This window comes from Bombyx mori, chromosome 10 (genome assembly GCF_030269925.1).
Source record: "Bombyx mori chromosome 10, ASM3026992v2".
NCBI lineage: Eukaryota > Metazoa > Arthropoda > Insecta > Lepidoptera > Bombycidae > Bombyx > Bombyx mori.
In genome coordinates, this window is record NC_085116.1 from 13,073,729 (window position 1) to 13,100,626 (window position 26,898).

General features: G+C 37.7%; 1 protein-coding gene across 2 annotated transcripts in view; it reads left to right on the forward strand.

Moving 5' to 3' along the window:
• The window catches only part of Lrpl (low density lipoprotein receptor-related protein-like protein), a 166,119-nt gene that overhangs the window by 29,806 nt on the left and 109,415 nt on the right, over nt 1-26,898 (forward strand). Inside the window, 1 exon segment of one of the 2 annotated variants that reach the window (NM_001123337.1) lies at nt 16,547-16,831. In NM_001123337.1, the coding sequence (NP_001116809.1) occupies nt 16,547-16,831 (285 nt within the window). 2 annotated transcript variants of the gene reach the window in all.

Consider the following 26,898-nt stretch of genomic DNA (forward strand, 5'->3'; position numbering starts at 1 on the left):
CATTATATGAGGCCTACGTCATATCATCTGACGTTTATACCGCTAAATTTATAATTTGTGTAATTACTGTTGGTGAAGCAGTACAGTAATGCGTTTCGGTTTGAAGGGTTGGGCAGCCGTTGTAACTATATTGAGGAACTCATATCTCAAGGTGGATGCCCGCATTTACGTTGCAGATGTCTATGGGCTCCAGTAACTACTTAACACCAGGTGGACTGTGAGCTCGTCCACCCATCTCAGCAATAAAAAAAAAAACAGTATTATTGTCAATTCGTTTTTGTATATAAGTGCGTGCTGTGATTATTTTCATTCAGTGTGCTTTGTAAAATTGATCTGAGCGATACAATTAATAAATACCTCGCCATTGTTTCACATCAGGATTGTTTTCAATATTATACAAAACAATAAAGTGTAATTGGCTGAAGGCATAGTATCCAGTCACTTTATTGGTGACCCCGACGTGATTCGAACAGCACTTCAAGTTTATGTCTGTCTTTAAAATTTCTTAGGAATTACTACGTCATTCGTACTACATACTGTACCATTGTAGTTTAAAAACTGAGGCCTTAGAACTATTACCTCAAGGTAGGTGGCGGCATTTACTTTTTATGGGCCCCGATAACTACTTAACACCAGTTGGGCCGTCGTCCTACCTTAGAAATAAAAAAAATATATATAGGTAAGTATATGTTTTTCTGTAAAAAGTATTACCTATATTCGATTTGTGTATCGAATAATTTACAAAACTGAACATAACAAATACTCATATAGTTCGCGATCGTAGTTATCTTTGAAAACAATACTAGATAGTAAACTATACTAGCTAGTACCAAAGAAATGGCATTGTATTGTACTATCATGTATTCATGGTATAGTAACCGGCAAACTTCGTGAGCAAATGACCTTGACTGCGCAGAACCGAATTTTAGATCACTTTGGTGGTGAGGGTGAGGCGCGACGGCAGGGGAAATCGTATCGAGCGCGTTATTGGTAGAATCTGGTAGATCAGTCGAACCTTTCGTCCCGCACCGCGCCTTCGTTCCGCTTGCTCCCAAAAGTACGCTTGCGTACAGTGAAAAGTCTATTAATATTAATCGTTGAAGTTATTTGTTATAATTATTATTGTTTGTTGATTTTGTTGTTATTGCTATTTGTTGAGTGTTTCTTGGTTTTTTATAAAAAATATACTATGCCACGTCAAACTGGTGTAGTATTAAAAAGACAAGCTAGAAAAATGGTGTACGACGTATATTGCTTTCTTAAAAAGCAGGGAAATAATGATATGGAAACGGTAAAAGAGACTTCAGAGGCAACAAAAACATCAGTCAGTACTGTTAGGCGTATTATTAATGAAGCGAAGGGCTCTAACTTGCTCGCCGTGTTTCGTACTCCAGGTAAAAAAAGATCAGGGAAGAACAAAGTTACTGGAATTGATAGTTTCGACCAATCTGCAATAAAAAGATGTATTCATAATTATCACATAACAAACAGCGAACTTCCTACCGTCGAAAGACTTCGTAAAAAATTGAAAGAAGATATAAATTTTAATGGCTCGGAACGAAGTTTACGACGAATTATGAAAGAGCTAGGCTTCAGATGGAAAAGAACAGAAAATAATCGGAAGCTATTAATTGAAAAAAGTAATATTCGACTACTAAGGATCGAATATCTCCAAAAAATAATTAAATATAGGCAAGAAGGAAGACCGATAGTGTACACCGATGAGTCCTATGTCGACTTATCACATGCAAGTGGTATGTCGTGGTCAGATGGATCAACTGGGGGTTATTTCGAAAGGACAGCGTGCAGTAATAGTGCATGCTGGCTCCGAAGATGGATTTGTTCCCAATGCCCTTCTTTTGTTTAAAGCTGGCACAAAATCTGGTGACTACCACGATAACATGAACTATTTGAACTACGAAAAATGGCTGCGTTGTCAGTTGCTACCAAATCTGCCACCAAATTCCGTTGTAGTAGTCGACAATGCATCATATCACAATAAACAGTCTGACCCCGCCCCAACTGCCAATGCCAAAAAAGTCTAAATGAAGAAATGGTTACAAGAAAAAGAAATTCCATACGATGAAAACATGTTGAAACCCCAGCTTTTTAGCTTGATTAAAGCACATAAGGGACAACACAAAACATACAGCATTGATAAAATTTTATCAAACCACAACCATTCAGTGCTTCGCTTACCTCCATACCATCCAGACCTCAACCCAATTGAAATGGCTTGGGCAGCTATTAAAGGGTATGTCAGTAGCAAAAATGTCAACTGGAGCACTGGCAAAGTAATAGAGCTAGTGAAGGAAAAGGTCGCGGCGATGGGTGCTCCGGAATGGGGTAGATTATGTCAAAAGATAAAAGAGATTGAGGCGGAGTATGTAAAAAGTGATCATGTGGTAGATTTAGTCACTGATGAGTTTGTAATTTTTGCTGACGATGATTGCGACACGGATGAAGAAAGTAGTGATGATGATGATGGTCATGATTATGATAGCGAAAAAACAATTACAAATACCAGCTCAGCTTCAGCTGATCCAAGACCTGGCACCAGCTCTAGTTTTGACCTAATGGAAGGAATATCTATTTTACCCCTAGATTAAATTACTACAATTATTAACCTGTATTTTTTGTTCATGTACTAATAAATATATAAATAAATACATATTATGTTGTTTTTAATAACTTAATAACATTTTTGTACGTAATTGTACGATGCGCAAACTTACCCCCACTACGTCAACTAATGCTCAAGAAGTTTGCCGAGTATTATACCACTGCACTGGATCGCCGCGTAGAAAGCAAACATTCGTGGCACGAATACGCGGGGCAACTTGTGTTATGCGACCACATGCCTCATGCTTGTTTACAAGTTTCAAATATTCTCTAATTTGTTGACAAACGAACTTTAGTGCGGAAGTTTTGAACAAAACATGGAACTTGTTGAATATATTTAGATACCGTCGTCTCATATATCCTTCAGGGTTTATCTGCATTGCTAAAGTAATCGAGGGAGTAAGCTTCGGTTTAGTTTCAGCAAATTGTGTTTGTTATGGTCTTCTATCTATATGTAAGCTTGAGGGTAGACATTATCTTGTTGAACACCAAGTAAAACGATGTCACCTTTTTGATTCCTGATTTAATCAACAATATGTTATCTTAACAATTCACTTTAACACTTGTCCAACTTTAACCAGTACGTACAACAGTCACTGAATCACACAACGTAACAAGGATATAGTAAGTGCACCAGGCAAGCGCAGTCCAACGAATGTTCATTTCATTTTATTTTTTTTTTTTTTCCTACCTATGCTGATAGCCTTGAGAGGCTATTTAAGCTTCGCCCTAACGTTAGTAGGTGAGCTCGCGGGGCTCAACCGGAGAGTTGCTAACACTGACCCTAGCAAGAGCAGTGCTTCGCGGAATCTACCACCGGATCGGAAACGCGACCCACTGAGAAGATCCGGCGAGAAACTCAGTGGGCTGTTCATTTCAAGGCACGTTCCGCCTTTTTATACTAGCCGGCGCAGCTGGCTTATGAGTCACCTCTGTTGCAGCTGTTGTTTACGAGTGGAACGACACGGCCGGCGCACCTGGTTTGTGTGAGTCACTCCTATTGCACGTGCTATATAACATAAATATCGTTAACGCCGTCACGGCCATACTGACGTGCGCTCGTCCTCGTGCGCGCATTCTTATGGTATGTCTGTGAACAACAAACGTGTTCGTTCATCCTGACATTAACGGATACAACATAAAACGTGGTCTATGATATTAACAATCTAGTACGGTTCGGTTCGCATAATTCTTCAGAAAATCCTATACTGGCTATAAATAACCTTCAGACTGCTTACATACCTGGGCCAGTTCATTTGAAACTCTTCAGGTATGTAAGTATGTCCCTTTTAACTTTTTTCGAACTGGACCGGATAATGCTAGACCGAATCGCAATCCCTGTAGCTAATTGTTGTGGCTAATCTGGATGAAAATCCCTATAGCCAAGCCATTGGACCGGACAGACCCTTCAATGACTTCACACTTTCTTTTTTTTTTTTTTTTTCTCTTTTTTTTTTTTTTGCTAGTCCGGATTAACATCTCTCTAGCCACATACAATTCTAATCTGCGTGTACGGTAGCGTTTGTTAAAACATTTCTTAAACCAGAACATTTATACGGAATTTCTTCAGAAATAGTGCGAGGCCGATCATCGTTTTCTACATTACCTACACCTGCAACTGAGGTGCCTGAGCTTACAGACATTGTATCACTACCCACAGACTATGTTTGCTGTATCGCTATTTGCGGACAAAAATGTCGCTTCTATTGTCAGTGATAGAGTCGTCATCATTAAGATCAGTTTCATGAACAAGATTAATTAACCCATCTGTGTACGCCGTCACGTCATCGTCACTATAATTTTCAGAAATTTCTAGTAGGCCTGACGGGCCTCGAGGTGTTTCACGTAAGTTTTCATGGGGAAATTTGTACACTCTATTAGAACTATTTACATGTCTCAATTTATACCTATCGTTTTCCAAAACTGCAGTAATGTTGAAGGGACCTTTACATTTTCGGTCAACTTACGAAAACAAAATCCCCAGCGGAAAAGAGTTTGACTTTAGCTTTGCCTCGACTAAGCCAAGCTTTTGTTTGTGCCCTTTTTTTTATGTTTTCGCCGGTCTTCGACCGTGCTAAATCAAGATCTAATCTAGAGGGATTATCACTCTGTTGAAACTTTAAGATATTTCAAGTGAACTACCCTGAACGGCAAACATCTATTCTATTGGAGTAAACCCTGTTACTAGACAACCTGCACTATTAAGGGCGAGTTGAATATCCCCTAAGTGCTCTTGCCATCATGATTGGACTAAGTTACTTTCAGATCAAAGAGTGACTTGTTCATGAAACCGCTTACCATTGAATAAATTACTATGACTTTGTTTTATAAGACTACATTCTGACCCTGAATGGAACATAAAGGGGAAGCCAAAACCACTTATCTGTAACACACTGAAGCTCTGGAACACACGTTGACGTCTCTGGTTGAACCTGCCACAGCACCTGGAGCAGTGTCGTTTTTCTTCTTGTAGCGCATGGAACACCCAGAAGCTACATGGCTCGCATCACCGCACACGTAACAGCCGACTTGCAGGCGAGGCCCATGGATGAGGAGGTTGTTCAGGTTTTGCAGGCTGTATTTTTGTGAGGCAAGTAGCAGCTCGAGCCTTAAGCGAATGTGTGAGAGTCAAAATTAAATCGACACCATCCAATACTTCAACTACTTTAAACGGCCCTTTAAACTTCGTATCTAATTTCGTTTGATTATGCTCTTCGTATTAATGTGTGGACGAGCTCACAGCCCACCTTGTGTTAAGTGGTTACTGGAACCCATAGACATCCACAGCGTAAACGCACCACACACCTTGAGATAGAAGTTCTAAGGTCTCAGTATAGTTACAACCGCTGTCCCACCCTTCAAACCGAAATACACCACTGCTTCACGGCAGAAATAGGCAGGGTGATGATACCCGTGCGGTCGATGGCACTATACGGAGCACCCGTCTGGTGCCACATCCTTACCCACGAGAACGTCGCCGCGCTGCGACACCGGCAGCGCGCGATCGCAGTCAGAGTTATTCAATGATACCTCACAGTCTCCTACGAGGCGGCGCGCCCTAGCGCAAGTGCAGTCGGAGCGCGGGGGCTCCAATATCGGCAGTCCGTGCTGGAGGCGTGATCTCGTCGTTTGGCGGACCCGTCGGCCGGCCTCCGTACCGTCGAGGGACTGGGTGGGCCGCGACCGCGGAAGTCTCACCTCCGGCTACCTGTGCAGACTCACAAGACATTTTACCACCATGCAAACTTCTTACCGCAACAAATCTTACCAGCCACCACGCAAACAACAATTTTACGGGTTCCACCTCTCTTACACGATGTTACTCCCACACTGAGGAAGCCAACCGCGTACACTTGTCAAGCACGCACAAGCACGCACTTCACCGGAAAAACCTGCATCCGCCAGCGGAACCCGAACACCGCCGCATCGCCAGACACGAACGCACCGGACGTCTTATCTTACAGGTCACGACGACTTCAGATGTGTCAATTTTTCTTCCCCACGGAAACTTGCTTGCTTTCTTGTTTGCTTGCTTGCTGGAGCCCGAAGTCATCGAACGTGTAGTGTTATTGGTATTGAATCGAGTAGATTCTAAAATTTCAGCGACAATTCACAGTCTCATGTTCTGGTTTACTGTACTAGTGCCATGTAACTAACTCTAGCAGTAGTCATTGGCTTAAAAACGATTCGTGTCGGAACTACTCACTCGTCATGACAGATCCATTATTGCGATCGAAGTTTCACTTGAGATTTGCACTTGCCTTAATTTCTTGCAATAGCTTGTTACGTGTTGTATTTCCGTTAGTAAATGCCATGTGGTGAAGTCGACAGTCAAACTGGGCAACATGAGCCAGAACGTAAGATGTGACGATTTCTTCGTGGCTCAGATCTTCCATCGAGGTAACAGAGACGTTATTACACGACTTACGTATGCTGCATTCACGCTCTTGTGGCGTACCACTACTAGTATTCTGATCTGCATCATGTTTTTTTTGCTGTACTTCGAACATGTTCAAACACGTCACGCCAGTGAGAGTAGAGTCCTGATCCAACTTCTGATGTAAGCTTGAGGGTAGACATTATCTTGTTGAACACCAAGTAAAACGATGTCACCTTTTTGATTCCTGATTTAATCAACAATATGTTATCTTAACAATTCACTTTAACACTTGTCCAACTTTAACCAGTACGTACAACAGTCACTGAATCACACAACGTAACAAGGATATAGTAAGTGCACTAGGCAAGCGCAGTCCAACGAATGTTCATTTCAAGGCACGTTCCGCCTTTTTATACTAGCCGGCGCAGCTGGCTTATGAGTCACTTCTGTTGCAGCTGTTGTTTACGAGTGGAACGACACGGCCGGCGCGCCTGGCTTGTGTGAGTCACTCCTATTGCATGTGCTATATAACATAAATATCGTTAACGCCGTCATATACATATTATAAATAAAATTGGAGTGTCTGTTTGTAATATTGAAATAACCGCATATGAATATATTATATACGGTAAATACACCAAAATAATTTTTTTTACAATTTTTGTCTGTCTGTCTGTCTGTTAGTTCCGGCGAATCTCTGGAACGGCTGGACCGATTTTGACGGGAATTTCACTGACAGGTAGCTGATGATATAAGGAGTAACTTAGAGTAACTTTTTAGACTAGCTTCGCCCCGCGGCGTCACCTGCGTTAGGATAATAACCGCGGGTAACATCGCGGGACTCAACTATCAATAATAAAATTTGATATTTCCGAAGCGAAGCGAAGGCGGGTCGCTAGTGTATCATATTAAACGAAATAAAACAAAATTGCTATTCGTATAAAGTATTGAGATTTATACAAAAGTGTAGTCGTATAAATTAGAATGCTCAATTGAATGAATTGATTTTATTTGTATGAATTATCCTTAGAAATAAATAATTTTGTTGAAGCTAAGAGTGGGATGACCTTAAATGTTTCAACATAACGTCACTAATGCTGGTGAAATGAAATGAAATGAAATATAATATTTAGTTTCCTTCTTCAAACGAGACTTGTGGTGAGTACTTAACGGTAGGCAGCGGGTTGGCCCTGCCCCAGGCATTGCTAAAGTCCATGGGCGAAACCGGCTTGGAACCATAATGAGATGAAAGAACACCAGAATGACAAATTAAACTTACGTCCTGTATTAATGAACGATCTATGGTACATGGTAGTTTAACTTCGCTCGAACTCATCTCTTTTTAGTTTCTAGCTAACTCATTGTAATTGTAAATAAGTCGGAACCTAAACTCCTACTTCTCCTGTTATCTTCTATGTGATTTCTTTTCAGGATTCCACACAAATTAGCTTGCGCTGGGTCTGTCTGATTCAAAATATTTTCATGTGATTGCCACTTTATAGAGCCTTTTTTTTTTTTTTCGGGCCGGGAGCCGAACCTCCTAAGAGGTCCCCGCGCCTAGGGGGCGCGCGGGGTATGTGAGACTCAACGATCTGCAGGTGTTGAGAGCACATCGCGGGCCCAAGGATTTTAGGGCCCACCCACTAAACGACTCCCCTGCACTCTTACACCCGACGTCCGATCTCCGTCCGGGGTCAGAACCCGGTCAGAGTAGGGGGGTTCCCGCTGTCAACACTACAACCAGACACGCGGCGCCACTTTATAGAGCCTGACTTAACATGAGTTACAGTGGTGGAAGACTATGGCGGATAAATACAAGATATCTCATATTCACAACAAATTTTAAAACAATTAGTAAAATCACTTGAAATAATTTTGTATTAAACTTAAGACACACAGACTTAGTAGTATATTATGTTGCATGGAATGAGCGTCCGCGATTAGAAATCTTGTTGCGTATAGCTATAGTCTAGTATTAACCTTTAATAAAAGGAGTTAGCTCAAAAGTAATTTAAAAAAATAATATCTACTATATATTTCTGTTTTGAACCCAATAAGAAAACATGGCGATTAAATAACCGCATTCATGTGTTTTAGAGGGCACTTCGCGTGCACTACTTGACGTTTGCTTTACTGCTAATATCCGACTTGTAAGTTTTATGCGAAAAACCACTTTGCTTTCATTAATTCTAAGTATTTTAAACTAAAATCTTGAAAGGGTAATTGCCTTTCTTGGAGCGTTGCGCTGTAAATGTTCGTACTTTACTGAAAATACGATGCTATCGGCTTGTCGTGTTTCATTTGAATTCGGGTCATATGTGTTTTGTGCAATTACGAGCAATTTTCACGTTTTCATCAAAAGAAGTGTATTTTTTCGATTTCTGGCATTTCTAAATAAACAGTTTTCGATTGTTGTTAAGCTATTGCCTAGCTTTTATCGCGGGCTTTGAGCACGGCGACCGAATAAAGAAATTCCGTAACGAAAATAAAACCTAACACTCCCCCTACCATGTAGCTCGCGTGCAACACATTCACTCGTTGCGCTTAGTGTGTAGTGTTTGTGAATAAGCGCACGGCGTGACGTCGCACTGCATGCGCATCATGAAAAGTCTGCCCATCTCTCTCTCGCGCGATCTAGCTTGTGAGTGTGGAAGGGACAGTTAATGTTTTGCTTTTGTGAATGTTTATAAATATAGCGTGGTCTTATTTTATTATTGTTTTAATATTAAATTATTATTGTCTAATTATAATTGCATAAGTTGATAAAAAATGCTATGCAATAGCTTTACCGCGGCAGTGCCACACGTGTTTTTTTTTAAATGGGAATCAATACATTCATTTTATCGGGAACACCAAACAGCCCAACTATTATTTTATCAACAAATACATTCGCAATGAAAACTAAGTTGTATTCAAGATAGCGGTGAACAATATAGAACCAGCCCAGCCAACCCATATTAAAAGCAGCTTGTATTGAACTGAAAAGGTTTTCCGTTTAGGGCGACAGAGATCGGTCCGTATGACTTATCGGGATCTAACATCACAATTGTGCTTGACACGGGACGCTAAATATGAGGCTCCAAATGTCATCCCCGACACATTGGTTGAATGTGTAAATTTTATCTTGTTTCTATTGATATTATTGTGCCTATGAAGATTCTAGATAATGTATTTTGATTTTATATTTTACTTGTCAAACATTGTAACACTTTTTTCGTTGCTTAGACCGGTGAACGTGATCACGGCCCACCTGGTGTTAAGTGGTTATCGGAGCCCGTATCACAATAAACAGCGTAAGTCCACCGTGAAAAAAAAATTGTGTCATAATTACGTGATACAAATTTGGGGAATGCCCACTCTCCATAGTGTGCTAGGCCCAAGGTGGACATCAAATATTACTATAAAAATGGACTGATTCAAATTCTTAAATGTATTAGATATCTAAAAAATATATTGAAATTGACGCCACTATTATAAAAAATATAATAAAAATAAAAAACTCGTTTTGAGGTTAATTTTCTATATAAATACCTCAAGAACTTTTCTTTTTTTAATGTTTAAGATGTTCCTAATGTATTTTTATCCAATTGTAGTTATTAGGGTATAAAAAACACATACTTCTTTAAATATCTATATTTTCTTCATCTTCATACACAATTAGTAAATCATCTAAAAATAGCACAGGAGAGCATATAGACGGTTTTAAATCTCGGTCAGGTTAAAACCACAATTCACACAATGTTTTTCAGTCGTAGTATGAAACGTTATAGATAAAAGCAAAATAAATCGAAGAAAAATCAAAACACATCCATTTTGAACGCAAGCACAAGCAGCAAGCGAAGTGTCAGTCAGTCAGATTAAAATCAGTGTTGTCAGTATAAAGAAAAATAATTACATGAAATTCATATATCGATCATTTTTTTAAATAACGGATAATTGATTTATTTCTTAATCTTTTTTTTACGAGTACACATTATTGTTTATTTTTTATGTTTTTGGTTTTGTTTTTTTTTATTGCTTAGATGGGTGGACGATCTCACAGCCACCCTGGTGTTAAGTGGTTACTGGAGCCCACAAACATATACAACGTAAATGCGCCACCCACCTTGACATATAAGTTCTAAGGTTTCAAGTATAGTAACAAGTTAAAGTCCAATGGGTATGTCTTTGATGTTATTTTATGTGCTTAAAATCGATTAAAACCGATTAATTAATGATAATACTTAAAATGATTTATTTATATGTTTTTTTATATACTTAAAATGTTTACTTAATACGTAAAAGGTTTTGATGCTGGCAATATTTTTCCCGCAAAAATAAAAATATTGTTTTTTTCAACAGAGTTACTTTTTTTAAACTACTTATTGTAAACTGTAGTGGCGCTTATTTGCAAGAAAGTAAATGCATATTTATTTATGACAAAATTAATGCACTAAGTATTTTTTCTCTAATCTATTGTCCGCTTTGGGCCTAAAATGGGCCGTCCCCTTTTGCGGGTTTTATTGCTCTTGAGTATTGGAATGCTTGTGGTAAAAAAAATAACAATAAATTGACTCACGTCGTATATTTGAAGCTATTTAGGTATCTTTATATTTGCACCGAGTCAACCGTTATATGTGTAGAATTTTAGTTTACGGAACAATATAAAACATTTTATCTTCTTATTCCTGCAGTGCCTTATAGCTTTCAGGGTATCAGGCAAATATATATTGTTATATTTTAACTACCTTATTAATTTAATATCTTTACTGGTCGCCTGACTAAAGTTGAGCAGTGGTATTTGCACTGATGTCTTGCATAACCACCAATAATCAGGTGGGCTGTGAGTTCGTTTACTAATCTGTCTATGCGATAAAGAAAATAATGAAATATCCACGGGCAGAATGTTATATCTATTGCTGCACGAAACGTTCTGGAAGTCGTCGTGGCCTAGAGCATAAGACGTCCGGTGCATTCGTATCTAGCGATGCAACGTGTTCGAATCCCGGTCGGCAGGTACCAATTTTTAAAATGAAATACGTACTTAACAAATGTTGACTTACCTCAAACCTCAAGCACCGGTCACCGTCCTCGTCGAACCCGTGGAAAAATTTGGTTCACAATTAAATCTTCAAATAGTACTTTTTTAATTGAACATGAATTATTCCGGTGATGGTCTAACAAGGATTTAGCATTAAAAAAGGTTCAAATATTTTGTTAAAATTAACTAATATGGTCCAAATCAAACGAAGCGAATGCCAACCCCGCACCTTAATGATTCATACTAAAAATAAATTCAAAGCCTCCTTCGCTTCTTTGCATAAAAGTTTCTTATCAGCCGAACTCTGAACACGACAACAATTTTGCGCCTAATGACTGTCACGGGAACAACAATAGTGACAAATCGTTATTTTTTTTCCGTTTTCACAAACCTTGTAAATAATTGTCTAGTCATTTTAGTACGTCTGCTGCATTAGGTTGTACAAACTATATGGTGTAGTCAGTAAATCGATTTTAGATTCACAAATAGACGTTGGGTTTTGTATTTTTTACATCGCGACCGGCGAAGCTTCATTTTTAGAGGCAGTACGGTTTCTCTATTTTAGCATTTATTACGCTACGTATTATAATATAAATAGGTGAAAGCGAAGATATTATGTAATATGAAGAATCATTACCACAAACTTTTTTTATTCTTTAATTTTTAAAATTAATTAAGATCTTTAATTAAGATGTTTGTAGGTAAAAAAAGTATTGTTGTTAAAAATTAATGCAGTTCTTTTCTTTCAAGACGTAGCGGGCTTTTTCCCGATGAGGATTTCTTTTGAATGGAGTGTATTTTAGAATGGGATTGTCATCGTTCCTGCTTTGCTGCTCGGATGACGGCTTTTCACGCCCTGCTTCGTTTTGAATTGAACCGATGTGAATGGACTTAATACAAAAGCAACGTCTGTAAAGCTATAAATGGAGATTAAAAAAAAATCCTTTAGACGTCTGAGCCATGATCGTCCAGTCTATTTTTGTGGAACTCTTTATTACCAAAAAATAAAGTAGAAATTCAAAATTATGTTTGATTCTTTCACACCCGGTTCATAATCTATAGATTCCAAGAAATTCAGTCGATTGCTAATCTTCTTGTACCGAAAATATTGTTTTAACTAAAATTACCTCTGATAGCTGTTTTAACATTGATTCTGCATAGATAGACCAGGGTATATATATATATATATAACTAACTTTTGGCTGACTTTCATGTATATTTCATATATTTCAAATACCTTTTGATGTGCTAAAATTTTTCGTAGGTCACTCAGGTATATAAGCTATCTAAAAATAGTTATAAATAGGCATCTACGCATATAATTTAAAGAAGATTCGACAACTTTCTCCAAATATTGTAGATGTCTTATTAAATATGAATTTTATTAACTTATTTGTTTGTTAATTATAGTATTATATTTTGATTTGCAATTTTTTCTATCAATGTAATATGTAATCTTATGTTTTTCGAGTAATTAAAGTGTAAATTTTAAAATAAAAAATTGTATATAATAATTAAAAAATATATTCGAATTCGAGTTTTTTTTCGATTTTTTGCATTTTCTGAGAAGATTTACTATAGTAACATATATATTTTTTTTCACCATCGGAAAAAAGAAATTTCAACGAACAGAAAACATTCAAATTTTTTGAAAAAAGCTGATATTTTGACGGGTGAATTTTCGATTGAAAATTAGGGTCCTTTTTTGATATTAATTCAAAATAAGGTGAAAAAATAACTATTTCTAATCAAATAAATTACAGCGTATTTGGGACATAAAAAGGTAAGTTTTCAGCAAATTTCGTGAAAAAAGTTTTTTTTTTGAAAAAGATAAAAATGAAAAACCAAAAACTTGGTTTTTTTAATTTTTCACTTAAATTTTGAGGTTATGTGAAAAAATAGTAAATACAAAAGTGTTAGATCTTTTTGTTACCTACAACTTTGCCGTTTGACTTTTTCCATAGGACTTTTACTTTTGCCGGAAATCGAGAAAAACCGTTTTTTACCCTAAACCTACCCCGACCCCCCCCCCCCCCCCCAACCCCTTCCCGACCTCAGATCGCCCGTAAATTATTTTTCCTTTCATTTTTATAATATTCCCCTCCTTTTGTAATGGGTTTTATACTACTATTATTTTTTTTAGTTTTAAAAATTATCGACACTGGTCTAAGATGTTATTTGTCGAAAACTAACAGTTGACATCCTAGTAGGTTTGTCGCACATTGTAAAATGTATCAAACAGAAATGAAAGTAAATCGTAAGCATTTTGTTTAAGACTTTCAAGAAAATTACAATACTGCACTTAGATATTTTGAATTTCAACTAATCTTAAACTCTCTAATTAGAATTCAAATTGAGCTCTCGATCAACTTAGTACTTAAGAAATCAGTGAAAGAAACGATAACAACAAACATGATTGATATCCGTTTAAACAAAACGAAATTAAAAGTAAACAGAATCGGGCTGGCTGCGTGTTTACCGACGTTCCTAATCAACTAGTGCAGTGATTCTCAACCTTTTTTTGTTGCGGCACACATTTAACGATTTCAAAATTTGGCGGCACACAAAAAAAAAGATAAAATTTATTTACTTACTACAACACACTGCATATATAGTTTATCAAAAAATTTTAATATACGAAATAAACTAAAATATACTATAATTTTTTTTTGTGGATTTAAATATATATTCATGTTTAAAATATTTTTCTTTTAAAATGATATAATTTAATAATATTAACATTATTATATATGTTCGCAAAATTTGGCGGCACACTTTTGAAATTTGGCGGCACACAAAAGTGCCGCGGAACAGTGGTTGAGAATCACTGAACTAGTGTAACCACACGTGCCTGCTCGAATGTTTGCTAAAGCTTTTATTACACCTAATATAAACACGTTGAGGGCAATAAAAAAAAATACATATTTCCGTGAAAATCAACGGCTTACGCAGAACGGCTTGCCGTGTATAGTGTGTATACATTGAACGATTTACTTTTATTAACCGACTTCAAAAAAGGAGAAGGTTCTCAATTCGACTGTCTGTTTTTTTTTTATGTTTGTTACCTCATAACTTTTGACTGGATGAATCGATTTTGATGATTCTTTTTTCATTAGAAAGGTGACACTTCCCGTGTGGTTCCATTTCAATTTAGTCCAGTTCTGATAATGGTTCTTATAATGGCAAATTTAAGACTTATGTGGTTTTCTCATGGAAGTCTTAAATTTTTCATATAAGTCTTAAATTTGCATTAAGTACGTGCGCGACAACTAGATGAATAACTCAATAACTCAATATCACGCCGACCGATTTCGATGATTATTGTTTTTAGTGTATATTAATTTGTTTTGGAATATCTTTTTTTTTTCTATTTGAAGTCGGTTTTTGTTAAAGTATGTCTATTTACAATTATTCGCTGTAAATTCGTTTCGAGGTTTTTCTTTAGTTACTCTAAGCATTGTTTCTGTTATGTCAATGTGCAGATGAAACTCCCAGTTCTTTCGGTATTATTGAAGTCCCCAGATAAGCGTCCTAAATTATACGGCCCTAAGCTGGATTTTCGGCTGTGTTAGACAGTTGAAACAAAACTACGAGACAAAAGCAGTGCGGAGTTGTAACCTATCAATTAGTGGTTGGTAGCTGTACTAAGCATTAAATACGATTTTCAAGAGACAGATGTGAACGAAGTTTTAGTTTGATATACTATTTCGTTCTTATTCTATAAACTAACAATTTTATGGTTTCGTGTTAACTCAATTTAATACAATTATTACTTAAAAGTAGCAAATTTTCTTGTTTTTCCCTTTTTTCTAAAAAGATAGTAATTCAATTCCTATCAATTTATCTCGGCACTGATTAAAATACTGATATATACTCAGGAAATTATATTAAAATTGATGAAAACCATTTGTGTAGTTTTACGTATGTTTCATCATTGAGACTGATTTCTATGCTGGAGTTCTAGATGTTTGAGTATCGAACCAAACTGAAACCTTAGAATTCCATCTACGATCGACCATCACCTATTTGCAAGTAATTAATTCATTTTCTTCATATTATTCAGAGTTTAATACTTATAATCTGCTATTAAGGAGCCCAATATAAAAAAAAGCCTAAGCTATACATGGATGATAGGTACAGAGGTATCAATGAAAAATCCTTTGATAGTCTAAACCTTTACTAATAATGTGCTTGGTACGACAAGCTTAGCGACGATTTTTTTTTTTTTTTTATTTTTTTTTTCTTGCTTAGATGGATGGACGAGCTCACAGCCCACCTGGTGTTAAGTGGTTACTGGAGCCCATAGACATCTACAACGTAAATGCGCCACCCACCTCGAGATATAAGTTCTAAGATCTCAGGTATAGTTACAACGGCTACCGCACCCTTCGAACCGAAACGCATTACTGCTTCACGGCGGAAATAAGCGGGGTGGTGGTACCTACCCGTGCGGACTCCCAAGAGGTCCTACCACCAGTGATTACGCAAATTATAATTTTGCGGGTTTTATTTTTATTGCACGATGTTATTCCTTCACCGTGGAAGTCAATCGTGAACATTTGTTGAGTACGTATTTCATTAGAAAAATTGGTACCCGCCTGCGGGATTCGAACACCGGTGCATCGCTTCAATACGAATGCACCGGACGTCTTATCCGTTAGTACACAACGACTTTTTTAAATGTTTTTAAATGTTTTAAATGTTAAATGATGAGCGAGTTAAATATGTTCAAACAATCTAAAAATCGCAATTACTACAATCGATTCTAAAAACATCTCGCTCCGTGGTATATAATCATGGAGATAGTATTCGATTTGTCTCTGACTCCCGACTATCCATGGGCAACACAAACTCAAGATTCAATCATGACTGTTCTTCAGATTTTTGTCGAATAAACTAGGGTTAAATCATAGAGAATCATCGAGAGAACGTCCGAAATAATTTACATAAACTTGTCAGAAGAACCCAGCACCATTGTATTCATATCTACTGTATGATTCTAACTGTGAACTCTTTTGTTCTAGGTGTCAACACGAAAATTGCGATCATTATCAACTTTATAATTCAACTGACGGATGGTGACATCGCACCAGATAAATCAGTGAAAGACGCGAAGGCATTTTTGAAAGATAGACCGATATCAAACGATATACCCGCACCAGAATCACTGCCGGTCCTACACGGAAACGATACGAGATGTAAGATATCGGAGTATCTGTGCGTTAACAAGAAATGCATACCGATAAACCGTTTCTGTGACGGCAGCAACGACTGCGGGGACTCTTCAGATGAACCGAGACATTGCACACGTGAGTATATTTTGATAATTTTACTAAGATTTGAAGAAATAAAAAAAAAACTAGTTTATATATTTCTGCATGTCGAGTATCTAATGCGTAATTTCGGGAGATTTTTAATTATATTTTATTATTGCTTAGATGGGTGGACGATCTCACGGCCCACCTGATGTTAAGTGGTTACCGGAGCCCATAGACATCAACAACGTAAATGCCGCCACCCACCTTGAGATATGAGTTGTAAGGTCTCACTTACAACGGCTGCCCCACCCTTCAAACCGAAAAGCATTACTGCTTCACGGTAGAGTTAGGCAGGGTGGTGGTGGTACTGGTACCTACCCGTGCGGACTCACAGGACATTCTACCACTAGTGTTTCCTACGTATATGAATACAGTCAACTTTATGCATGTGAGTCTGCAATCACTGATACTGCGGTTACATATTTTTCTTTTTACCTTTTGATACAAAAGCATTTGAATTTTGAATGTCTATGTATATCGGTAAATGTCATTAAAGACATTTTGTTCTTTGATGTGAAGGATTGAGATTATAGATAATTTATTCTAAACTAGTTTAATCTTTGGAATCGATATCTATATATTAATACGTGAAGCAAAAACTTTGTATCCCTTTTTACGAAAATTGCGCGGACGGAGGAGTATGAAATTTTCCACACTTAAAGAGAATATAGAGAAGAAATTCGACTACTGGGGGACCACTAGTATTTTATTATTATGGGTACATTAATAAAATTTCAGTCACACAAGCTTTGTTTTGATAGATCTATGATCGTCTTGAGAAATATGTGTGAGAAAGTTCTAAAATTGTTTAGAAAAATTTCATGTCACATGACACGAAAGTTACAGGAACCTGATTTTGAAATAAATTTAAAATTACTCAACCTTCCCGTTTCATAGCTCACATTAATTAACTACAATGAATATAAATAACGGCCTCGTTGAGAATAAAGACAAAATTAATTCTTAATTCATTCTAAATTTAATTAGACAGTATTAGAACAATATTCTTAGGTTAGCGAATGTAACCTTATTTAATTATAGCCTTAGGCGTCCGTGACCGCGAAAACTGTTATGTACTGAAAATTATCCGAAAGGTTGAAAATTATATAATAACAATAATTTCCCGAGATTAAAACCGTAATCGCAGCTGGAATTGCTATTTTCAGACTTAGATTTTTTTTTTAAATGCGCTACACTTCTACTCAGTTAATCGGAAGATGTCTCTCAAATATAGTTTTGGACGTTAATAATAAAGTACATATCTATTTTAACCAAGATTACATTTTTTTGCTCAAATAAGTAGCCTCGACCGAGGCCTATTAAAGGGTAAAGGGTTGTCAAAATAACATGTCGCAGTACACATAAAAATACGAGATTGAAGTTTCAATTTATAATACAACTGTTACCTCATCCAACAAAATGGTTTATGGATATAAGGCAATAAACTATAGTCATTTGTGACTCAAATCTGATTATAAATTTTAGTTTGTACAACAACAAAATTGACATTTATTTTAAAGCTTAAAAATGAAAATCATGACAATAAGTAAAATAATAAAATTGAATATAGTTGAATAGTCTCCCGCGAGATTAACAACCTTGCTTTGAATTCTGAAATTAATCCCGTGCAAATAAGATAGGGTATTCCCTCCTAGGTAGGGACGTCCCAAGCAATCTATCTTCAAGACGAATACAAGGAAATTTTCAATTCGAATTGAAGTATTGTGTTTTTTTATTTGAACTTTTCAATAAACTATTTCGATTAGAAACTTGTCAATGAATCGAAAGATTGGGTGTGTTTATTTAAAAAAAAAACATTAATCAAACCCGAATTCGTTTTTGTCAGTAGGTAATAATATTTATAATTATTAAAATCATCAAGTTTGGACCTAGTGAAATTAAACTGTTTTATTGGGAATTCTTCTTTGTCAGTGTTGATGCTCCAAGTTTGTACTTTCACTGCGAAGAAGGTATTTTAAGGAAAGAATTTTATCATAGCATTTTTATTTTTATTTTATTGCTTAGGTGGGTGGGCGAGGTCACGGCCCACCAGGTGTTATGTGGTTACCGGAGCCCATGGACACCTACGACGTAAATGCCGCCACCTATCTCGAGACATAAGTTATAAGTCTCAGTTTTAACACTACAACGGCTGCCCTACCCTACAAACCGAAACGCATTACTGCTTCATGGTAGAAATAGGCATGGCGGTCGTGCCTACCCGTGCGGACTCAGCAACCAGTAACTACGCCGCACCGGGCGTCATATCCTTTAAGCCACGATTTCGGACGACTTCGCAATACCACGCAATAATCTCTGTCACCTTCCCAGTGTGGTCAGAGCGCGGAGGGCCCAATCTCGGCGGTCCGTGCTGGAGTCATGGTCCAGGCGGCTGGCCGATCCTTCGGCTGGTCGTAGGATCGTCGAGGCGATTCGCCCGATTCTTGTGGATTGGGTGAATCGTGACAGAGGACGCCTCACTTTCCGGCTCACGCAGGTGCTCACTGGGCATGGTTGCTTCGGTGAGTTCCTGCACCGGATCGGAGCCGAGCCGACGGCAGAGTGTTACCATTGTGGTTGCGACTTGGACACGGCGGAGCACACGCTCGTTGCCTGCCCCGCATGGGAGGGGTGGCGCCGTGTCCTTGTCGCAAAAATAGGAAACGACTTGTCGTTGCCGAGTGTTGTGGCATCGATGCTCGGCAACGACGAGTCGTGGAAGGCGATGCTCGACTTCTGCGAGTGCACCATCTCGCAGAAGGAGGCGGCGGGGCGCGTGAGAGACGCACAAGCCCGCCGCCGTCGAGCGGGGGCCAGGGAGGCGGATCTCGCCCTAGCCCTGGCCCTCTAAGTATTTCGGGTCCCCCTCATATGTCGGTCTGGGGCCCGGCGAAGGGGGCCTAAGAAGACGACGTGCAAGCTGCTCTGCACGCGTTTTACGCAAGAGCATCCGGGTGATGGAAGGCCGGCTATCCTCGACCCACGCTGGTTCTGACCCAGCGGGGTATTTCGTAGGATAACCTATTCAAACCGGCGCCATCTAGGCGGGTTTCGGACAGCCTGCCGACCGAGAGGGCTGGTGGTCGTGGCGCCGACGATCGCTGGCCCGGCGTCCCGAGGGGGAGGGTGATGGGAGAGATGTGCTCCGCACTAAACGCTTCACTCTCCTCCCCTTGCCTTTTCATGAGTTCTGTCTCATGCGAGGGTTGGACGTTGGTTGTTGAGCGACAGGAGGTTTTAGTCGGTTCGACTCCGACATGCCCCACCCACCATCCCCAGTGGAGGGTGGGAAAAAAAAAAAAAAAAAGGAGGGTTTTTAGTGTGTAACATTTTATATAAATATAAAGTATAACTAATATACAGAGGTACATTACAGAACGGTTGAATACCACGTGCATGTTCCAACTAAATACATTTTTCTCTTTTCGGCTTCAATATCTGGTTTTCTTTGCATTCTGTACTTCAAATATAAACACTTTCCTGACTTATAATAATATATAGGTATATAGTTTTTATTAATGATGCTCGCGCTTCTTTGAGCCCGCACGGGTACTACCATCCTGCCTATTTCTGCCGTGAAGAAATAATGCATTTCGGTTTGAAAGGTGGGGCAGCTGTATATTATATAACTGAGACTTAGAAATCAGGTTTCAAACTGGGTGGCAGCATTTACGTTTTTGAAATTTATGGGTTCCAGCAATCACTAAACGCGGGTGGGCGCATCGCGATGCTCAACAATAAGCGATGACGTCGTTCACCCATCTAACCAAAGAAAAAGCACTAAATTCCAACTAAACGTTCCAAAACACCGCTGAACCTTTTGTCAGTTGACTGAAAGCTCTCGGGACCCCATAACATAAATTTATTCCCACACTTTGATTTTAACTTCGCCATTTCCTTGTGATTTATGGCTTTTGGGTTCAACTCCTGCGGTTTTATTATCGAAAACAATGAATCAACCGAAAATTGAAATTTTCATTAAATGTGAAACCAAGCTAACAAAAGTAGGAATACTTTCCAAAATTTTATATTAAGATTTATCAACGCAAATAAATAAAATAAATATATTTGAAGTCTTTATTTTAGTGGTTATTTCTATTTCCAAAATTGTCTGTCTTTATGTTTCATTTTCCAAGATGGAGCCGGAAGCGACTGAACAGATTCCAACAAATTTCATTAGCAGGTACAAAAATGGACAATAATGTAGGCTTTTTTTATCTCAGAAGGATCAAGGTGATTTCGGATGCAGCTAGCGGCGAACGCGGTCATAGCAAGTTAAAAATAATTTTGACCTACGTATTTTGCGTAAAAAATCTAAATTCAACTAAGTGTAAGCGGAAATTAAATATCGTTCATGCTCGAATAATATTTACAGAAGATACATTTCAAGTCGAAAATTTTCCTTAAAGAATTCACTTAACGGGACAATTTGGGCGCGTCCCTTGCTTTCACTGGATCCCTTTAGGGACCGAATGCAAGAAAACGAAGCTAATCTCATTGGTGTACCTTCGTCCGTACCTTTGCGTCTCTTCGAACGTCTCAAAGTAATGGTCCATTTCGTTTGGAATTTTATTGAAAAATCTTTCCCTATCATAAAGTGATTTCGACGATCTGAACGTCTTTAGTCTTCAATCTGAAATGAAACCGTGCAATTAAGATTTCGTTTAAATCATCCCAAGTCAGATATCTGAAGTCGGTATCTGGATTTACCGGTTCAAGAATCAGCTGGTTCAATCTGTCCCTTATTATATAACAGACGAAGTTACTTTATTTATTTATTTATTTATTTTTTTATTTATTTATACTTTATGCACAAAACAAAACTTGTACACAGGCGGACTTAATGCCATGGGCATTCTCTTCCAGTCGACCATAGGGTGGTGCAGAGATAATGCATGGTAGGTGCATTGACAAAAAAAATAACAAACAACAACAACAAAACAAAAAAAAAGAACAAACTCAAAACAAAAATCTTCCTTAAAATAATATCTCAGTATTATAGAATACATATACTACAATTCAATATACCTATGTATAAAATAGTAAAATACATACATACACATAATTACACACAATAATATACACATGAAAATACACAATTTAGTATTATAGTTAAGAATGGCTAAAAGTAAATATATATATATATATATATATATATCTCTTACAATGTCCTATCCATCGCTCAGATTTTTTACATTCTTCTTTCTTTGTACAGTCCATAATATTATGGAATTCGCTTCCCAAAGAAATCAGGATGATCAGCAATCGCTTTACTTTTAAACTCAAAGTTCGCGAACACATCCACAAAAAACTGGAAGAATCATCTCCAAACTAGTTTATTTCATTTTTCAATTATTATTATTATATTATATATATATATATATATATATATATATATATATATATATATAATATAATAATAATAATTGAAATTTCAATTATTATTATTATATTATATATATATATATATATATATATATATATATATATAATATAATAATAATAATTGAAAAATGAAATAAACTAGTTTGGAGATGATTCTTCCAGTTTTTTGTGGATGTGTTCGCGAACTTTGAGTTTAAAAGTAAAGCGATTGCTGATCATCCTGATTTCTTTGGGAAGCGAATTCCATAATATTATGGACTGTACAAAGAAAGAAGAATGTAAAAAATCTGAGCGATGGATAGGACATTGTAAGAGACGATTATGTGAAGAACGTAGAATTTTGTCATGGCTTGCGTTCAAGTATTTAAAATGCGATTTTAAGTAAGAGGGTGAAGAGGCAGAGTCCAAAAGAGAAAACAAGGTAGTAAGCGCTCTCTCCTCTCTACGCTGACGGATCGGTAACCATTTCAGACGAGTTCGATGCGCGGACACATGGTCATATTTTCTAAGATTGAAAACGAATCGAATGCAATTATTGAGAAGGCGGTCTAGTTTGTTGAGGAGATCTGCATTCAGGTCATAGTAACACACATCACCGTAGTCTACCATAGGGAAAATTAAAGTCTGCACAAGCATGGCCTTTACATTTGATGGTAGCATATTTTTTAGCCGATAGAGAGATCGCAAGGTCCTGATGACTTTTTGACTGATGGATGTTACTTGCGCTCTCCAACCAAGTGTAGTGTCAATGTGTAATCCAAGATTTTTCACGTTTCGGCTAAAGGGGATGATTATGTCATTGAAAACAACAGGCGGCAGCTTAAAATTACTGATCTTACTCATATTTCGATGGCTACCAACAATTAACGCCTGGCATTTGGTAGGATTCACCGCCAGACCAAACCTATCGGACCAATTTTTGATTGATTTTAAATCATTGTTTAGTTTCGTAATAGCATCCGATATGTGATCAACATCGGTTTGTGCGTACAGTTGTAGATCATCGGCGTAAAGATGAAATGCACACCGTAACTCAGGGGTGAGAAAATTTATAAAAATTGAAAACAAGAGAGGAGAGAGGACACCGCCTTGTGGGACGCCAGATTCAAGATTACACCAGTTTGATGAGAGTTCGTCATTACGAACAGATTGCTGACGTCCCTGAAGATAGGAAGAGAACCAATCCAACGCCCCTTTTGAGACGTTGAGATGAGAGAGGATGGAAAGAAGGATATCGTGACAAACGGTGTTAAACGCGTTTGAGAAATCAATCAAAACTAGTATAGTGATTTTGGATTCTTCCAAGCCCACCCTGATATCACCTGTCACTTTCAGAAGCGCGGAAATGGTGCTGTGGCCTGGTCTAAACCCAGATTGAAAAGGGCTAATTAGGGAATTATTAAATATAAATCGAGAAAGCTGCTTATGGACACAGATCTCGAGCACTTTGGATAGGAAGGGTAAGATTGAAATTGGGCGAAAGTGATTAGGAACAGAAGGGTCAGGAATTTTAGGTAGGGCACGAACATAAGCTCTGCGCCATAGGAAAGGAAACTCTCCAGAGTCAAGAGAGAAGTTAATAATATGATAAATTGCAGGTAGGAGACAGTCTAGGATAGTTATAATCATGCGGCGACATATGTTGTCATATCCCACCGCATTAGATTTAATGGAAAGTATCACTTTTCTTATCTCAGAGGGGGCAACTGGAAAGAGCTGAAAGGGGACAACATCTGGACGCCTTAGGCCAGACAAATAAGCTAACGTTTGATTTTTAGTTAAGGGATCTATCACGGAGGATGTGGAGAAGTGTCGGTTGAGATCATCTAATTGAATAATATTTGGAATGTCCAAACGTCGCGATCTGCCGATACCCAAAGTTCCGAGAAATTTCCAAACATCGGCAGGAGAAGAAGAAGCGATATTATCCAGAATGTGGCGGCGCTTGGCATTGCGTATCATTTGATTACACCTATTCCTAGCAGACTTAAAAAGGACCCAATTATCTTCGATGCGATTCTTTTTGTATTTTCGAAAAGCGCGATCTCTGCGACGCATGGCCATCTTAACTCCTTCAGTCATCCACGGTGCAGGCGTTCGTTTCAGTTTTACTTTTCTAATTGGGGCATGGATATCGTATAATTTGATTACGATATTATTGAAAATTTCGACTTTGTGATCAACTGATGCAGCATCTACTAGGGGATCCCAGTTTATCTCGGCTGCATCATTTCTGAGTTTTTCAAGATCCATGCGAGCAAAGCAGCGCCTGTGCAGGGTCTTGGGAATAGGTTTTGGGGATTTAAGGATATAGGTAAGAAAAATTAGGTCATGATGAGAGAACCCTGGAGCAGAATGTTGACCATGAGAGGAAACTAAGGAAGGATTCGAGGTAAGGATTAAATCGAGCCAGGTGTCTTCACCGACGGTATTTAGGTGCGTAGCTTGTAGTTGCATTAGATGAAGAGTAGCTGATTCAATGATTTGAAGAAGCTTCTGGGATCTAGGGGAATTACCAGAAAGGATATTTGTGTTGAAGTCACCCATGATGATAAGATGTGCGTACTCAGAGCCCAAAGATTCTAATACTGTTTCGAACTCAGTAAAGTAATCAATATTAGGGGGACAATAGGTGACACCAATTACAGTTTTTACTCTCTTAACACAAACCTCAAGAAAAAGAAACTCCGCACTAGAGTTGGTAGAAGAAGAAGACAATATTTTATATGGAAACGTGCTGCGGAGATAAATGGCCACACCACCTCCTCTACCGACCGTTCTATCATTACGGATAAGAATAAAACCTGGGAGAGAGAAAGAGGTCGACAGGAGAGTAGGCTTGAGCCACGTTTCGGATATCAGGATGACGTCGACGTTGGTATTGTAAAATGTATGATACAGTTCGCTATAATGACTGGCTACACTCTGTGCATTGATGTGGCATACGTTGAACTGGCAGCCAGATTTGTGGTCAAAAGTATGTCGTAAGAAGTCACCCAGGGTGTCGGTGGCTGAACCAAAACTTTCCTCTCCAGAAGACGTACTGGATTCGTTTGCAGAAAAAAAAGAATCATCATCAGTATCTGATACACCTGATACAAAAGACATAAATAATAAAATTAGAAGAAAAACAAAAAAAAAAAAAAAAAAATGTGTCTATGTGTAAAACAAACTAATCTATATAAATAAACTAATCTATACAAATATATACTAATCTATATTAATGTATACTAATCTATATTAATATATACTAATCTATATAAAAATAATCTATAAAAAAAAAAAAAAACTATCAAAAAATATTATAAATAACAATTTGGTAAGATACAATCTATATGCATTAAAAACCAAAGAGAGAAAAAAAAATTATTAATAACAAACAAAAATGAATAAAGCGTATATCTCAACACCACCTGCCAGCTAACACCAATATAAAATATAGAAGATGTAAATTAAATTCAGTGAACATCAAGAAACATTTAGAAAGCATTACAAAATATAAACAAAATCCAAAACACAAAACAATAGAACAACTACACTACGTCTGGTACGTTTAAGTAGCTGTAACTGATTTTATACCAAAATACGAATGTTTTAAACTGTGTCATTAACCACCAACTTCATTGGACTGAATGAAAACAGAACAAATAACAATAAAATTATTGGAATAGAACTTAATTTATACAAACTTAAAACTACTTACCTAAAAGTAATATACAGATACTACAGAAAAAAAGAAAAACAAAAAAAAAAGATGAAATAAATGACATAATAAAAATACACACACACTTTTACTACATCGGTATGGTAATTTTCGAGTTGCCTATCAAAAGAACATTAAAGCACCATTACTTCCGAATTTTATGTTTTAGATTTCCTGCCTCATCACTCTTTCCACTCACATGAGATGCCACTGAAGCTTTTGGAAACTTCAACAGCAAAGGGCTCAGCTCTTCCATAGCTGTTACCTTATGACGTGTTCCATTAGTTGTCTTGATAACTATGATTCCATCCTGGGTCCAGCAGGATCGCATTCCGAAGTGAGCTCTTGCCTTGATAAATATGGACTGCCTGGGCTTTGTCAAAAACTCCTTCAATGAAATTGAACAACCCTTTAGGTTAGACTTTGCTCTCCAAACATTGGATTTAATGTTTTCATTAGTGAACCTCACAAGAATGGGCCTGTTATGCTCCTGACTTCGCGCACCAAGTCTGTGGCATTCTTTTATGGAAGAAGAAGACACATTTTTCAAGGCCAACTTATTATTTAGCACATTTAAGATGACTGAAGTGCAATCCTCTCCGTCAACCTCGGTACATCCCTGGAAAAGCAAAGTCTTGCGTCGCTGCCGAGTCTCCAGACTATCAATCTGCTTCATGCACTCTCCGATTTGTGTCCGGAGCAGCCCAAGTATGCTAAAGACCAACTCTCTGAACGTACGGAACTCTTCAGCAACTTTATTTACAGTTTCCTTTGCAGGTCCCGCAGACTGAATCTGTGTTTCAAGTTCACCCATCTTCCGTGTGAAGTTTTCTTCTAAGTTCTTTTGAATAGTTAATATTTCAGCAAGTTGAGACATGATGGGCTTGAGTGTGAGGAACAAGATGTCACTTAAATGGTTGAAGGTGTACTGGCTGGCGCTTTGCAGCTTTATTTATGACACATGAGCTGC